Below are 16,872 nucleotides of genomic sequence, written 5' to 3' on the forward strand. Positions count from 1 at the left end.
CTTGGTAGGCTGTGGCCTTTTAAAAAGTGTAACAAAACAAATATATATGAAATACCAGAGAATTTGACAAAGTGAATTATATGTTATAAGTTGTTCATAGCACACCTGCATTTACGAGGAGTTTTTCATGTAGTTGTGTGAGAAAATGTGTTGTTTCTCAAAAATAAGAACTAATCCACTGAATTTTAGAAATTTAGCTCAAGTACTTCTGTTTAGGTATACAATTCATTTGCATGTACAAATAATTATTCAATGAAATGAACAACAGTGAAAAAGAACATGTTTTGGAAATATATGTGTGAAAAATTAGTACTATAATACCAACAGTTGTGTCTGTTATGACTTTATATCTGGCATAGCTTCTTCAGACTTTGTTGCTCTTTAACTGTATCTGTCTTACATATATTGTGTGAATTATGTTTCCTGTTTATTTCTTCTTTGCAATTCTTATGTAATGTTTACATTGCTGAATGCAAAAGTGTTGTGATCCTTCAAAAAAAAAACCAGAAAATAACTAGAGGACTGTCATTTGAGCTCACCCGCTACCCCCCTTTGCCCCCCCCCCCCCCCCCCAAATAAGTAAGAATTATTGCCCAGAGTGGCTGTGGATGCCCCATCACTGGAGGTGTTCAAGGTCAGGCTGGATGGGGCCCTTGACATTCTGGTCTAGTATTAAATGTGGAGGTTGGTGGTCCAGGCTAAGACAGGGGGTTGGAGCTTCATGATCCTTGAGGTCCCTTCAAACCCAAGCCATTCTATGATACTGGGAAGTTAAAGGTCCGTATTGAAAGCATTAATTAAAGCAGAATGTATTTTTAACTCAGTTAATAATTATCTTTTTGGAGGGGGAATTTTCTTTAAGGGTTGTTTGGATTTTTTTATGGAAGATATTAAGCAAAGTAGTATTTTGTTTCAGGGAACTTTAAAAATGGAGAATTCCACTGTAATGACTATCTTATTCCTGCTCAAAAGAAGACGCCAGTACTGTTTTATTGAGTGTAGTTAAAAGCATATGTGCTGTAAACAGTGAAGCAAAGCAAATATTATAATGTTGCAGAAAGACATGCATTCAATCAGTGTGAAAATATTACTGACGTTGCTGGATAATCTTTTCAGTGCTTTGTTGCTCTTACAAGGTATCAAGAAAACAAATTAGTTAATTTTGTCCTTGGATAGCTTTGTATTCTAAAGGTAATGAGAACTAGCAATTATTCAGTGTCCAAGTGAACACATTTACACTAGTGTATTGAAAGGCTGAAATAGCTGTAATCTATAATGTCTCATAACATCATCTGCAGTAGACAGATCTTGAGTGGACAGTGCTATAAATTCCCTGCATCCTTTACACTGCTTCAGGCTCAGTTGACTAGGTGCAAATACAGCCATACAGCCATGCCCCATGTCAGTTTTCTAAGAGGGGCTAGATCTCAGTGATAAACAAAAACATGTTTAACCTGCACAAATACAGATGAAAACTACATTAGAAATTTGAAATTTATATCCTATTTTAAGAAAAAAATATTCTTCTATCTCAGTTGTGTATAATACCTCAGATACCTAATAAAATCCTTTAAATTCATGGATTAATGAAATATCCATGCTTATTAAATAAGAAATTGAGCCATGAATATGAAATGATTTTGAATCTTTCCTGTGAGATCCCATTCTTTGTGCCATTCTAGTTGACAAATATGTCATCACCACAGGTTATTTTCAGACTTGAAATTATGAAAGGAGGTCATTTTATGTGCTGTATTTCTAATAAAATTCTTTATACATAATTGCTTATTTCAGGAAGGAGATTCGGTAGGAGTTTTTGTAAAGCAAAAGCTGAAAGATTCTGACTTCTGGTTATACAGAGATCTGTAAATACTTATTCCTTTCACTAACAATGTGAGCACTGATGGAAAAGTTCTCTCCTGTGTGCATATGAAAATCACAGAGAAGTATTCCTACAGCAGAAGAAATATTTCTTGCAAACAGAGAAATGGGAAGTTAGCTCATTGTGTTCATTTTTGCAGAATCAAATCTCTGTTTATAAGTAATTCATTACCAGTATAGAAAAAAATATTTGCTTGTATTTCGCAAATCAGAACAGAAACAGGGCATATGTTTATTTGCATGTGAATTGTTTGGGTTTTTTTCCACAAATTATTTCCCTTATACAATTTATCACGTTTTGAAATTCCTCTTCCTGGCCTGTTGACGGAAAGTGAGTCACTGATTTGCTAACATTTATACAATGAGCTTTTGCTTTGAGAAAATTAGTAATCCATATAAATGTTAACCTTTGATTTGATTGAAAATAACAGTGCTGGAGAAGTGATGTAATTGGTGTAGATCTGCTTGTATTACTACTTTCCTACAACTTCAAAACGAAAATTTGTACCTACATGAAAAAACTAAATTCTTTTTTTTAAAAAAGGCAACTTTTCAAACTGTTTTTTCTTTTTTTTTTTTAATGTAAGGAGGAAAAACATGAAGAAACTCAGATTCATCAGAAAGACTTTTTTTTTATTTCTGAATATTGGAGATTCCTAAGTTCAGCTTTACTTCAGATCTGTGTAACGTGCACATATGATGTGCACGTTGTATATGTTCTCATTCTGGTATTCAACAAATTCTTCTCCACTGGATTTTTTTAATCTTGTGTTATCTTTCCTTGATTACCACATTAGGTTTTTCAAAAATATGTATGCATCTATCTTCCATTGCTTGTTTAAGGACTCTTTAGCATCATCTCATCCATTACTGCCCACTGCAATTCTCTTCATCTCTCCTCCTTTTCCATCTTCTCTCCATTGATAATTTTTTTTTTGCTGTTTTTTGCCTTTTGCCTGAAATCTTCCCATCTCAAAAGACCTTTCCAGTCAATCCTTATTCTTGATGTTACATTATTTAATTAATGCAGTGTTTGCTCTAATATTAAAAGGATCTAACAGATAATCCTTAGTTGCTTTTTCAGTCCTAAAACCCTATGGCTGTCAAAGACTAAGTTAAATATAGAGACATGATTAAATTCTGTTCTATTACCTCTTTTTCTGTACCTTTGCTTAAAGGTTCCAAGTCCATAGGGTGTCTTCGTTTTTGTTTTTTTTTACCTTTAACTTTTAGGACAGAATAAATCAGATTAATTCAGTTGAAAGGGAGGTACAGAGATCATTTAGTTCAGCCTCCTGACTACTTGAAGGCTAACCAAAGTTTAAGTCCATCACTAAGGATATTGTCTCAACGCCTTTTGACCACTGTTGGGCATGTAACATGAGCCAAATATCTAGGAAGTCTCACTATTTTAGCACCTTTACTGTAAATAAATATTTCCTAATGTCTTGTCTGAATGTCCCCTGACTGTGCATAGTTCCTGCATATCCTGACTTCAGTTATTAGAGATCAGAGACCAGCACCTCCCTCTTCAGGTCGTTATTAAGGAGCAATGAGGTCTTCTCTCCTTTCCCCAGATCACACAACCCAAGTGTTCTCATCCTCTCCTCATACGACATGCCCTTTAGCCCTCTTACCAGCTTTCTGTAATAGCTCCATTTTCAAGAAGAAAGTACATAATATTCTGTTGGGAGAATATTCCACTCTGATCCCTTGTCCAGAGTTTTTATGGTAATAAAAGCAAAAATGCAGAGCTATGCAGTGAATGAAGAAAAGGGGCTGAAACAGCCAATCTCACTTTCTTAGGATTAGTTCATCGCTCCCTGCAGCCACCTTCTTCTGTTTGCTTTGCCTATATCTCAAATTAGTTTAGTCTGCTCTCCTCCTCCACCTTCTGTAATGACTTCCAGCTTCCATGTGTTTTGGTTCTTCTCAGGAAACAGAAGGACATATCATTTAGTCACAAAATAACCCACTTCCAGTATACGTTGTCTCTTGTCTGTCTGTAAGCTTCTGAGATTCTTTTTATCTAACATCTCTTTTCTTTTCCCTGAAATTACTTTAAAATTCCTAAAAGTGTCCTTACTTCTACTTTTTTTCCATTTTCAATACCGACAGTATAGAAAAGTCAGCTTTTTTATGAATGCACTTCATCACATTCCCTTTCTCTAATAATTCTGTCAGTATGTAAGGCCAGTATTGTTGTCATGCTTCATCCTGTACTTAATTGCTGGAAAACTGAATTATTTGACTTGAAACTCCAAACTTTCCTTCTGTGGTATTCCATTTACCATCTCAAAACTGTTCCCCTGAGTGTGTAGCACATGGGAACCTGTTTCTTGACACATATATATGTTACAAGCTATTTAATTGAAAGTCAAAGTTGCATTTAATTCCAATTACATTGGACATTAACAGGTGCAAAACAGATTTCTAGTCTGTGGTATCTATCTCACTAAATTTTTCATGACACACATGCACTGAAATAATTAATACTTAAGTATTCAGCCTCATGTAATTTTGTAAAGAAATCTGCCAAATGGAAGTATTTTCATGAACAGCTTGTAATATGCAAGTGAAATTTAGTTATAAAATATAATGAAGAAAAAATCCTACGGGGGAAAAAAAGTTCTTAGAATTTGAGGGTTAATGTTTTTGACTTTGTAAGAGTAATTCATTGATTGACTGTTTGGGGTATTTATGTATGAGCTATTTTTATGGAAATGCTAATAAACCTAGGCTTATTTCTCTTCTTTGTTCAGAGCCTCAAACGTGCACTTTGAAAGACTTTCTTTGTGCAAATGGAGACTGTGTTTCAGCAAGATTCTGGTGTGATGGAGACTATGACTGTGCAGATGGCTCAGATGAGGTAGGCTTCTTCCAGGGGGAAGTAGTTGAGAAAATTGCTAGGTTTAGATTCTTGAGAATAAATTTTCTACATATGACTATTTAAGGAGGAATGCAAATTTGATGCGTGTACATGCATTGTATAGATGTCTTCACTAAATTAAAATCAAACTTATTGAATTAGTTAACCTAAAAAGAGAAAAAGACATAAAATCAAGTTTTTTTCTGTAGTCTATCTTCTTCTTTTTGGCCCCATCAGTGATCTAGTTCTCTTCCTATCCTGTGTATATTTTGTGCTTTAGTTGGGGAACCTTTGCCTTCTGAACCAGCAGCGAATTTGTTTATGGGTTTTGTTGAGAAAATGTGGACTTCAGTAGGAAAGGTGCTCTTGATATTTGTTTTGCTCTTTCTCAGTTCTATTTTGTACTTTTTGTCTCTTTACCTTTCCTGACAGTGTTGGAGTTCATGTGCTTCCCACTTACTTAGAGGGTTCAAACCACAATCAGTTAATTGATCTTGGAAAGCTATTTTATTTTCATAAGGCACACACATTTCATAATGTGAAGTGGTAGTGGTATGACTAACTTTTCTAATTAGCTATATATTTAACTATGCTTATATGAAGTACTTGATCTTGAATATACACTGTTTTTATTGTAACAGAGGTACTGTGAAACAGGCTGTTCAAGAGATCAGTTCCAGTGTTCCAATGGTCAGTGCATATCAGCAAAATGGAAATGTGATGGTCATGAAGACTGCAAACTTGGGGATGATGAGAAAAATTGTGAACCAGGTATTTTTTCTTTTAAGTAAATTGAGATATAGTTTGTTCTTTCAAATTTGTACCATTGTGTACTCTAAAACTCGTTTTTAAAAAGAAGCTGTATATACAGTTGTTGAGGAGAATGGTATTTAATTAGATTGAAATATAACTCAGGTTACAGAATTCTGCTCTGAAAAAAAAAGAGAAGTATTTCTTAGCATGTTATGAGAGTTTCTGGAGATTTTTTTTTCATGGTGTTCATTCTGTTTTCACCCATCCTTAAGCAAGGCTTCTCTCTAGCAAATTGTTATTGTTTCAGTTCATTGTTTATCTCCTGGAAAATGTGGTTATTTTTATTTACTTGAAGTTTTTGGCAAGCATTCTCTACATTAGTACAACTTATGAAGTCTATGACAAAACTCCTCTGATTTCCACTGTGACAGAAATGTCTATCTGTATTTCAAATCATAATGATTAATATGTGTTTATTTTAATTGTAACCACGTATACTTTACAGAACCATGGTTTCACACAAGTTTAATTATAAGCACTTACATAACTTTAGGAAAATCTTAAACCCGTTCTAAGCAAGCTTATTTTTTTAATCTATTGATTCTATGAAAATGTGTGTATTTGCTATTATTACCAAGCATGAGGAAAACAAACAAAAAAAAATCATAGTGATAAAACATGTATAACCTTATACTATTACTATACACTTCACTTAGGATGAGACAATTTTGTTTCATTGAAGGCTTCGTTGTAGTTTATGAAAGATTGAAGAAGATTATCATCTGCATTTTTTGCTGCTATCTTAAAGGAGATAAAGACATGAAGTTATAAAGCAGCTTATGCATAAGTTATCTTTTTCTAATGCTGAAATATTTATTTATAAACAGCATCTCCAACCTGCTCTGCAAGTGAGTATATCTGTGCAAGTGGAGGCTGTATTTCAGCGTCTTCAAAATGTAATGGAGAGTATGACTGTGCTGATGGATCTGATGAGGTAACAGCAATTCATGTTGCTTTTTCTTTTATTCTCTGACATTAATTTTTAACTATTTGGTTGGAATTCTGGAGGGCTTTTGTTGTTGTTTTTGGCATCAGTCAAACCCCTTCGGATAACTTGGCCCCATGATTTGCTTTACATGGTACTTGCATTGGGTTACATCTGTTTGCAGCATACCAACTTGTTTCCCCAGAGTCAACACCTGGATGTCATTCTGGGGCATTTTTTTTCAGGGGCTCTTCAGCTTGGATAAGTTTGTCACGTTCCATTATGTTGTTACTGTTCTTGTTTATTAATAATCAGTTCGCTTCTGTATTCACATAGATGGATTGTGTAACGGAATGCAAAGAAGATCAGTTTCGATGCAAAAATAAGGCCTACTGTATCCCTGTCAGATGGCTTTGTGATGGAATCCATGACTGTGTGGATGGTAGTGATGAAGAAGACTGTGTCCAAGGTTGTGTTCCTATTGATATTCCATTCTGTGCTATCAAAGAAAGTAATACATCCAGTATTATTGGAATGTTGTTATTTAAAATGATCTTATGAGTAATAATCATTAGAATGCTATGCAATATCATGAAAAATCTTTAAATAAATAAGCATAAAATCCCAATTTTCTGTTTAGTTCCATGTACACAAAATTCTACATCTAACATGAATGTGAGGCCTAAAGTCAAATTCTTTTCTACTCAGAGCACAGGACTGTACATGTAAATTGGTTTACAGAAACTCTGTGCTTATGACTAAGATTCCAAATGTTACTGAGAAATACATCTGTTAGTCTAATTCCCATAGTTGCTGAAATTTCAGAAATCCTGTTCTAACATATCTTTTCCATTGTGTATTCATATATATTTGCATGCATATAGTTATATGTACATAGAAATGCACAGATGTAAGCATCTTTTTATTAAATTATTATAAATAATTATTATATAATAATTATTATTTATAATTAATATATAATTAATATTAAAAATTAATATATAATAAATAATATTATATAAATTATAAATATAATTATTATAATAAATTAAATTTATTAAATTATCCATCTCCCACCAGTATTTCCCCACTAACCATGTCCCTTAGTACAACATCTAAACATTTCTTGAACACCTCCAGGGGCAGTAATTCCACCACCTCTCTGGGCAGCTCGTTCTAATGCCTGACCACTCTTTCAGATAAGAAATTTTTCCTAATATCCAACCTGAAACCCCCTTGCACAACTTGAGGCTGTTTCCTCTGGTCCTAGCACTATTCCTATTAGCCCTATCACTAAGTACATCTAGCACCTCATCACCTATAACAAAGACAGAACTTCTCTGTCAAAGAAATTTTTAAGAAATTCAAAATTTTACTCAGCAATTTGTCAGTTTGTTGGCTTATTATTCCAGGTTTTTGTTTTATTTTCTTAGAAGTGGGCCTAGTTCTGTGAGTTAGACATCTGGAATTACACATGTAACTGTATTGTATGCAGTAGAGTAGTAAGAAATAATAATTAGATGATGCAAGCAGTTGCAGAGCAAAATATCCTTGCCTTATCATGTCATAAATCTAAGCAACAACAATTGCCTTGGGGGGGGAGGGGGAGGGGAAGAGGTTACACAGGATAATTACATTTGACTGAGAGACTAGAAATTGAAATTTGGATATGTTCAGATGCTAAAAATATCATATAACTGCTTTAAGAAGACAGATCAATGAAATTTTAACTGTTCAGGAAAGAAAGCAACAACTCTTAGTGCATTTGAAGCTACCTTTTATAATATGTAGACCACAAATCTTTAAGAACAATGAACTGTAAATAAGTAGTAACATACTTATTTAATCTGAAGTCTACATTATTCTTTGGATGGCATAATGGAGCTTGTGTGAACTGCAAATTACTTAATTCAATAAGAAGCCTTGTGCCTTGTTGGTTATTGTTGTAATACTTTGCATTTCTGTCACAATAATGATTTCCCTGAGAGAAATCTATTCTATAAAAGAATTATGAAGGGCTGAGCAATCACATAAAACAAATGCCGGTTTATCTCACTGATAAGTGATTTTTTTCTTCTTTATTTCTAAAGCAAACGCAAATGGAGTTTTATTCTACAGCATTCTGAAACAATTTCCACAGTAGTTATGTGTAGCCCACTGTGCATGTTATAATTATCACTTCTTTTTAAACCTATTATCCGACTACTATTTTTTTTAACGGTGATAAAACAAACAATTATTTAAATTCATGTCTTTTGTAATTAAAAAGTACTGGAGTTGTATATATTTTTCCATGAATGATGATAATATTTCTTACAATAGGAATTAATTGTATTCAGTAACATAGTATGAGAGTTCCTCAAATCCTCTTACATAGTAGATATTTCATGCAAATTAGTGTTCTGAAAAAAAAATTCAACCTGTTCTGAAGCATTTATAGAGGAATAAAGCATCCTTTTGATTTTAGAAAAATGTGAACGTAGCCTTGAATGAATAAGTAGAAATCCACAGGAACTCTATCTTCTGTAATTGACCTAGAATAGATGTAATGCACTGAGCAAAGATGCAGTGAGAGTTTTGGTGCTATGATATAAAATGTCACGACTTCCTCTTCTGCAAGAAGCGCTTTTTTTGTTACGTGTTTCAACCAATATGAAAGTTACTTGGGAAGAATTTTTGTATGTGTTCAAAAAGGAGTATACTTATGGAGGTCATCTACTCTGTGCCTAAATCTAGATCTTCCCTAATAATAGGGTTCACATTTGATGGGAATGCTACAAGCCTGGACAAGTCTCTCAGACCTCAGAAGAAACTGTTCATATCTCATAACTAAAGGACAGCAATCACTTTGTCTCTTCTGAAAACAATGCATATCTCAGAGAATGGGAGTAGAAGTAGGTAGAGCAGCAGACATTCACATGAAACAAGCCTGGATTGACAAATCAGGAGGAATTTCCTGGCTATAACAGTTACAAAAAGAGAATGAAAGTACTGTATGATTAACTAAGATTTTGCCTCTGTGGCTCTTACATTTGAGATTTTTTCATTCAGCTGTGTGCTACATGTGCTATTCTCTGCAGATAGTATGTATAAATGTTGCTATTAATTTTATCAAGAACTGGCTTTCATTTGTTTGTTTCTTTATTTCTGTCCTCCTCCTTTCTTCCCAGGGGGGAGTATATGTAGAGCTGATGAGTTCTTGTGCAACAATTCCCTCTGCAAACTGCATTTTTGGGTTTGTGATGGAGAAGATGACTGTGGAGATAACTCTGATGAAGTCACTGAAATGTGTGGTATGGTATTAAATTTTTGAACACTTTGTGTAGTAAAGCAAATAAGTGATTTAGAAATGACATGTAACATACATAAATACATGAAGATACATATCCAAGTTTTCCTCACTTAACCTTTCATTTTGTTTAACCTTTCGGTAAACAAGCAGGGTAATCTTTTATAAATTCTAAGTTAGTCTTACGTTACCTGGTACGTATGACAGTGAAAACTCTGCTCTGAAAAAGTGGCTTCACCTTTCTTCTTTTCAAGTTTACATTCTTTTTATCTCTATTGAAATGACAGGTTAGGTTTCAAATAAAAAATTGCCTGTGTGTCTTTAAGTTATGTCTACCTGGTAGATAAATACTTATTATTCTGAGAACAAAAGTTGTGTAACAAATGCTGTGTATTATTGCTCCACATAGTAATTACCTTATGTGATTAATACTTAATGCAGTCAAGGATCACAAAATGTTAGAAATAGTGAAGATATTTTCAGCAAAATTGCACACCCATACAAAAAAAAAGAGTTCCTTTTTTTAGATTGTACGAGACTTTTCGTGTGATTCTAAATAATACAGTATTTTGTCAGACCTAGCCTATCCACCTGCTGGAGTTTAACCCTACTGTAAAACAAAGTTCTCATAGTTCTTCTAGGCTCACATCTACAATTTATTTTCATAATGAATTCGGGAAATTTTAATGAATATACTGTTGAGAATATTCTTTTATAGCTATATGCAACTTTTACAGCTATGATTAAGCTTAACATTCTGTTGAACAAGTCAATGAAATCCCTAATGCAAGCAGGTGATCAGCACATCCAGTTTGTTACACTTTTCCATTGTTACTGCTATTCATACAATTTTGGATACTTGTGAAAAAATTAGTCTTTTTGTAGGAGATACACAGATGGGAGAAAAAATTACTTCTGTAATGATCTGTATAGAGAATTAAATATGCAGCTTCCTTTGCTTTATTTCTGACATATTTAATGATTTTCAAAAATAGTGTAATATTTCATATCACACATAATACTTTCATTCCTGAAATGAAAAAGTGGCTCTGTAAACATTGTTTTAGTGTTAGTACACTAGGGATCAGAACTTAAAAATCAAGTACCATTCATATGTCATGTGCAGTTGTGTTTCCATGCTTGCTTATTGCCTTGATAAAGAAACATTTTAAAAGATTCAAGGAATATAACTGGGTAATAGCTGATTTTTATTTTTATTTTTTAATATGCAGTTAAGTTTCCATGCCCTCCAACAAGGCCATACAGATGTAGAAACAACAGGGTTTGTCTGAGACCTGAGCAGATTTGCAATGAGGTTGATGACTGTGGTGATAACTCGGATGAAGATCACTGTGGTAGGTGATATTACCTTTCAAGGCATTCAGATCAAAGAAAACAATTTGAAGGCAAACTTTGTTGCAGAGATCTGCTTGTCCTTCAGTAAAGCTTAGCTGGAGGTTAGTAGATCGTAGTTTGAAATGGAAAGAAATTAGGCTTGAAATAATTGCTTACTGCTTCGTGGTCATTCCAATTTCTACATGTCTAAAATAATCTTAAAAATCTTACTTATTGCTTTAATACTGATAATTTTTTTTTTTACTCATTTGTACTTCTGTAGATAAAATCACCTATAAAGCAAGACCATGTAAAAAAGATGAATTTACTTGTAGTGATAAGAAATGTATTCCCATGGAGCTACAGTGTGATTGGTTTGATGACTGTGGAGATGGTTCAGATGAGCAAGACTGCAAAATAAGTGAGTGTGCTTGATACATTTTTTTTTTATATATATAATTGTAGTAGAAAAGAAATATTAAGCTAAGGCTAAGAAACTCGTACATGTATGAAACCATGTACAACCTCCGCAACAGCATTCAATTGTAACATGTAATGTGTTACCTGCACAGTATCTAAGCCAATGTACCTAATCTTATGTCAAGATAAAAGCTGATTTTATAGCAATTCAAGTTGTAGTAATCACAACAGAAGTTCTTGAGGTTTTTGGAATAGATCAGATGTAAGTTCATTACTTTTTACTTCTCACCTGCAGCAGGATGAATTTTAGTACTAAAATTATTGATGTGTCAAGCATGTGACTCAACTAAATAGTATCAAGTTATATGCATATGTAGATAAATACTGTAATGTCATACAGTTGTTTATAATTTAGATTGATATTTCAAAAGAAAGATGCGTGTTTTTTGTTGGTTTATCATGGTGTTACTTTCAATGATTAAAACAAATCTATCAGAAACTTTTAGGCATTTTGTTTGTTTAGGTGTCACAGAATATACATGTGAAGATAACGTGAATCCTTGTGGAGACGATGCGTACTGTAATCAAACAAAAACATCTCTACTGTGTCAGTGCAAGCCTGGATTTCAGAGAAATGAGAGAAATAGACAATGTGAAGGTACAGACCTTTTCTATGAGCTTTCACTGATAGAGAAAGAGATGTGTATCATGTGTATATTTTTCCTAGAGTACAAACTCTTTCACAGCAATGGGATTTAGAAATTAAGATAAGAAGCTGGAAGGACTTAAAGGATGTAGATATAAGCATTTTAACTGGAGAAGTTATCAAAGATTAGTGCTGGTTGTGCAAGTCAAAATATTCCAAACAAAACATAAAATGATTTTATAATTTAAAATGTAAGTGGATGATTTATGGTTTAATAGAAGAGTTAACCAAGCAATTAGGATTAGCTTTTAAATGTGTATGTGAGAATATTTTGAATGCTTAAAAATAATGAAGATGCAGAATACTGAAAATCGAAATGAAATCAGTTGAAAGTAAACTGCTGTGGACAAGGTAATCCTAATATCTATTATAGCACATAAAGCAGGAAGAAAAAGATATGGTAGTTATAAAGAAATATAAGCCTACTTTCAGAAGAATGATTGTGAATTTACTTCTTTATTAGTGAGAAGTTCTTGCAGAAAATGCACAGATCACTTCAGTGGGACAACCAAAGTGAACAGACTCTTAAATACAAAATTTTCATAATTTGGCTTTTCAGTACAAGCTATACATATGAGCTTTTCAAGTAACAGGTGATTGTGTACTTTTAAGTATAACAGAGGCAATTATGATGAAGATAATCATAGGAGACATTTTCATTCTCAAGGCTGATTTCAAGGTCTAATGATGATAGTTTAGTATAGAAAAGATGGAGAAGTAGTATAATAAATAAGTTCTAAACTCTGTTGAATGCAGTAGGAATAACCTTAATTGCAGAAAGCTTCTTTCACTGTTGTAAGTTATAAAAAGGATACAAGTTCATTATCTTAATCCACATTGTTGCACATATTTAGAATGTGTTAAATAGTAGGGTACTGTGATATAGATAAGTAAATTGCACTGTTTTCTCACAGACATCAATGAATGTATGGTATTTGGTGCCTGTTCCCAGCACTGCAATAATGTTAAAGGCTCATACAGATGTACATGTGAGAAAAATTATAAGGAATGGAATAACAGTTGTAAAGCAAAAGGTAAGGTTGCAGAAATGGACAATACTAAATCTTTTGTTATTAAAAATCTTATGTTACTAATATGGTTGGTAACACTGATAGTTTGCATATAAAAATTGATTTTAGATAAATATTCCTTGAATAGGGCACAGAAGTAATTCTCAAAATCACTCAGATTTATGTTTCATTGAGGTAAGCAGTAAATTCTTACAACTACCATAAAAATGAATACTTAACATGAAAGTTTGTTATAATTTGGAAGAATCTCCTTCAGCAGTAAACTAAATAGTATCTGGAGTTAACATGTTTTACTTTAGTGATGTAAGTGGAGTTTTTCTAAATATAGTCATCTTAAAACAGGTATCACGTAAATCAGCTGCCCAAACTACACGCTACTGAACGTAAATATGCACACAGATTTTCTGTCTTTCATGAGACAGATGTGTTGTACAAAGTAGAGCTATTAGTTTTGGCATAGTGTAATTTTTAATTTCATGTTACAAATGGAAAAAAAAAAAAAAAACAATAATCCAACTGCTAGAGTAAATTTAACATAATCTTTATAGATCTACGTCTGAATAAGTGGAAGTATCAGCATAGCATCTCACCCGCGATTTAGTGAGATTTTAATGTGATTTATACCTACACTTGGTCTTCAGCATGACACCACTATCAAAGTTAAAAATTGTGGCTCCTTATCTTTGTGCATATATGGTGCACAACTATGAACTAATCAGAGCTTTATGGTCTGTACAGTAATATTTATTACATATATCTTAGAACCACAACAAAATGAATCATGTTAATCCCAGTCCTTCCTTCTCTGTACAACAGACACATACTGGGTAGGTAGATGTGGTAGCTTTATTCACATTTTCTTGATGCAGATTTGTCCTGGGAAGATCATATTCATGAGTAATTAATAATTTCCTCCATATATAGCATGGACTCTATCAGGATGAAGAATCATTACCTACTATTGAAGATGTTCATGTCGCTTTATTTGTATATTGATTATGTAGTCTCATGTGTCACAGACTGAGTTTGAAAGCATTTATGTTGTGTAATGGTGCCAAATTATGAGGAATGAAGTTATTTCCCCGAGCATGAACGCCCTTCTCATCCCAAACAATCAGAAAATAATTTTGACATAAAAAATGGTCAGATAAACACTGATTTTGCATTAGTTGACATTTATCTTATTTTTGTTTCATTATAATAATCCCTAGGCTCTGAAGAACAAGTTCTCTATGTTGCTAATGACACTGACATCCTGGGTTTTGCATATCCATTCAACTACAGTGATGTTCATCAACAAATATCACATATTGAACATAATTCAAGGATAACTGGAATGGATGCATATTTTCAAGGGAACATGATTGTTTGGAGTACTCAGTTTAATCCTGGAGGAATTTTCTACAAAAAACTTCATGATGAAGAGAAAAGGCAAAGTAACAGTGGTTTGATAGTAAGTAAAAAAAAAAAAACAAAAAACAAAAAACAAAAAAACAAAAAACAAAAAAAAACCACGGAAGATTCATTTCCATTCACTTTTTATTTTATTTTTTATGATAACAAATGTTGATACAATAAATCAAAATATCTCTGTGGTAATTATTTTATTCAAATGATAGACATTAAATGACTATGCCTTTCCATTCAAGACCAACATGCTTTCTCAAGTCTCTAAGAGAACACCAACGTAGTATTTAATTTTTTTCTAACCAGCTATAACCAAATACTAGAGGGAGATGTACTGCAGATGTGGAGTAATTCTCCTGTAATATTTTTTTTATATAATTGAAAATCTCTAGATGGATCACGATATCAAGTTCTATAAGTACGCTATCAGGACGCTTGTAGCACGGGTCCCTTGGGAGTTGCTCCTCAAGGGTAAAGGGGTCCAGGAAGCCTGGACGCTCCTCAAGGTGGAAATCTTAAAGGCGCAAAAACAGGCTGTCCCTGAAAACCGTAAGGCGAGCCATAGGGGGAGAAGACCGGTGTGGATGAGCTGGGAATTACTGTCAAGACTCAGGAAGAAAAAGAGAGTCTATGTCCTGTGGAAGAAGGGACAGGCTACTAGGGGAGATTACAAGGAAGTTGCAAAGGTATGCAGGGAGGAAGTCCGGAAGGCAAAAGCCCATCTCGAACTTAGATTGGCCACTGCAGTAAAGCAGAATAAGAAATCCTTTTACAAATATATCAATGACAAGAGAAAACCCAAGGATAATCTCTGTCCTTTAATTGATGCGGCAGGGAATGTGACCACAGATGACAAGGAGAAGGCTGAGGTCCTCAACGCCTTCTTTACATCTGCCTTTAATAGTCAGACCAGCTATCTTCAGGGCACTTTGTGCCCTGATCTGGATATCTGGGCTGACATGCAGCATATCTCCCCGGAGATCGAGGTGGAGACAGAGAGCTCCTCCTCCATCTAGACAGTCACAAGTCCATGGGACCGGATGGGCTTCATCCTAGGGTGCTGAGGGAGTTGGCGGGGGTGATTGCTAAGCCGCTCTCGGCTATCTACCAGCGCTCCTGGTTGACTGGAGAGATTCCAGAGGATTGGAGGCTTGCTGATGTGACTCCCATCTACAAGAAGGGCCGTAAGGAGGATCCGGGGAACTACAGGCCTGTCAGCCTGACATCAGTGCCAGGGAAGGTCATGGAACAAATCCTCCTGGGAGAGATCACACAGCTTGTCCGCGGGATCAGGCCCAGCCAGCATGGGTTCATGAAAGGCAGGTCGTGTTTGACTAACCTCATCTCCTTCTACGACTGGGTGACCAAACTGGTAGATGAGGGAAAGGCAGTTGATGTAGTCTACCTAGACTTCAGCAAAGCCTTTGACATGGTCTCACACAGTATCCTTCTGCGGAAACTGGCTGCCCATGGCTTGGACAGTTTTACCCTCTGTTGGATAAGGAACTGGCTGGAGGGCTGTGCTCAACGGGTGGTGGTCAATGGAGTGAAGTCCAGCTGGAGACCTGTTAGAAGTGGTGTCCCCCAGGGGTCGGTACTGGGGCCCATCCTGTTTAATATCTTCATTGATGACTTAGATGAAGGGATTGAGTGTACCCTGAGTAAGTTTGCAGATGACACCAAGTTGGGAGGTTGTGTTGATCTGCCTGAGGGCAGGGAGGCCCTGCAGAGGGATCTAGGTAAGCTGGATCGCTGGGCTTGAGATGAATGGGATGAGGTTTAACAAGGCCAAGTGTCGGGTTCTGCACTTTGGCCACAACAACCCCAGGCAGCGTTACAGGCTTGGGGATGAGTGGTTGGATGATTGTGAAGAGGAAGGGGACCTGGGGGTGTTGGTTGATGCTCGGCTGAACATGAGCCAACAGTGTGCCCAAGTGGCCAAGAGGGCCAACGGCATCCTGGCTTGCATTAGAAATAGTGTGGCCAGCAGGAGCAGGGAGGTGATCATCCCCCTGTACTCAGCACTGGTGAGGCCGCACCTCGAGTACTGTGTTCAGTTTTGGGCCCCTCACTACAAGAATGACATTGAGGCCCTGGAGCGTGTCCAGAGAAGGGCAACGAAACTGGTGAGGGGTCTGGAGCACAAGTCTTATGAGGAGTGGCTGAAGGAGCTGGGATTGTTCAGTCTGGAGAAGA

The 16,872-nt window shown here is 35.1% G+C and overlaps 1 protein-coding gene across 1 annotated transcript in view; it reads left to right on the plus strand.

Annotated features, from left to right (window-relative positions):
- The window catches only part of LRP1B (LDL receptor related protein 1B), a 590,048-nt gene that overhangs the window by 523,727 nt on the left and 49,449 nt on the right, over positions 1-16,872 (plus strand). The window contains exons 69-78 of the mRNA XM_042877971.1: positions 4,644-4,750; positions 5,392-5,521; positions 6,391-6,497; positions 6,825-6,957; positions 9,659-9,781; positions 11,010-11,132; positions 11,396-11,533; positions 12,056-12,190; positions 13,153-13,272; positions 14,481-14,722. Coding sequence (XP_042733905.1) covers positions 4,644-4,750; positions 5,392-5,521; positions 6,391-6,497; positions 6,825-6,957; positions 9,659-9,781; positions 11,010-11,132; positions 11,396-11,533; positions 12,056-12,190; positions 13,153-13,272; positions 14,481-14,722 — 1,358 coding nt within the window. The remainder of the gene's footprint in view (positions 1-4,643; positions 4,751-5,391; positions 5,522-6,390; positions 6,498-6,824; positions 6,958-9,658; positions 9,782-11,009; positions 11,133-11,395; positions 11,534-12,055; positions 12,191-13,152; positions 13,273-14,480; positions 14,723-16,872) is intronic.

The sequence above is a fragment of the Lagopus leucura genome, unplaced genomic scaffold (genome assembly GCF_019238085.1).
Source record: "Lagopus leucura isolate 7727_CA_CO unplaced genomic scaffold, USGS_WTPT01 Super-Scaffold_100019, whole genome shotgun sequence".
Lineage (NCBI taxonomy): Eukaryota > Metazoa > Chordata > Aves > Galliformes > Phasianidae > Lagopus > Lagopus leucura.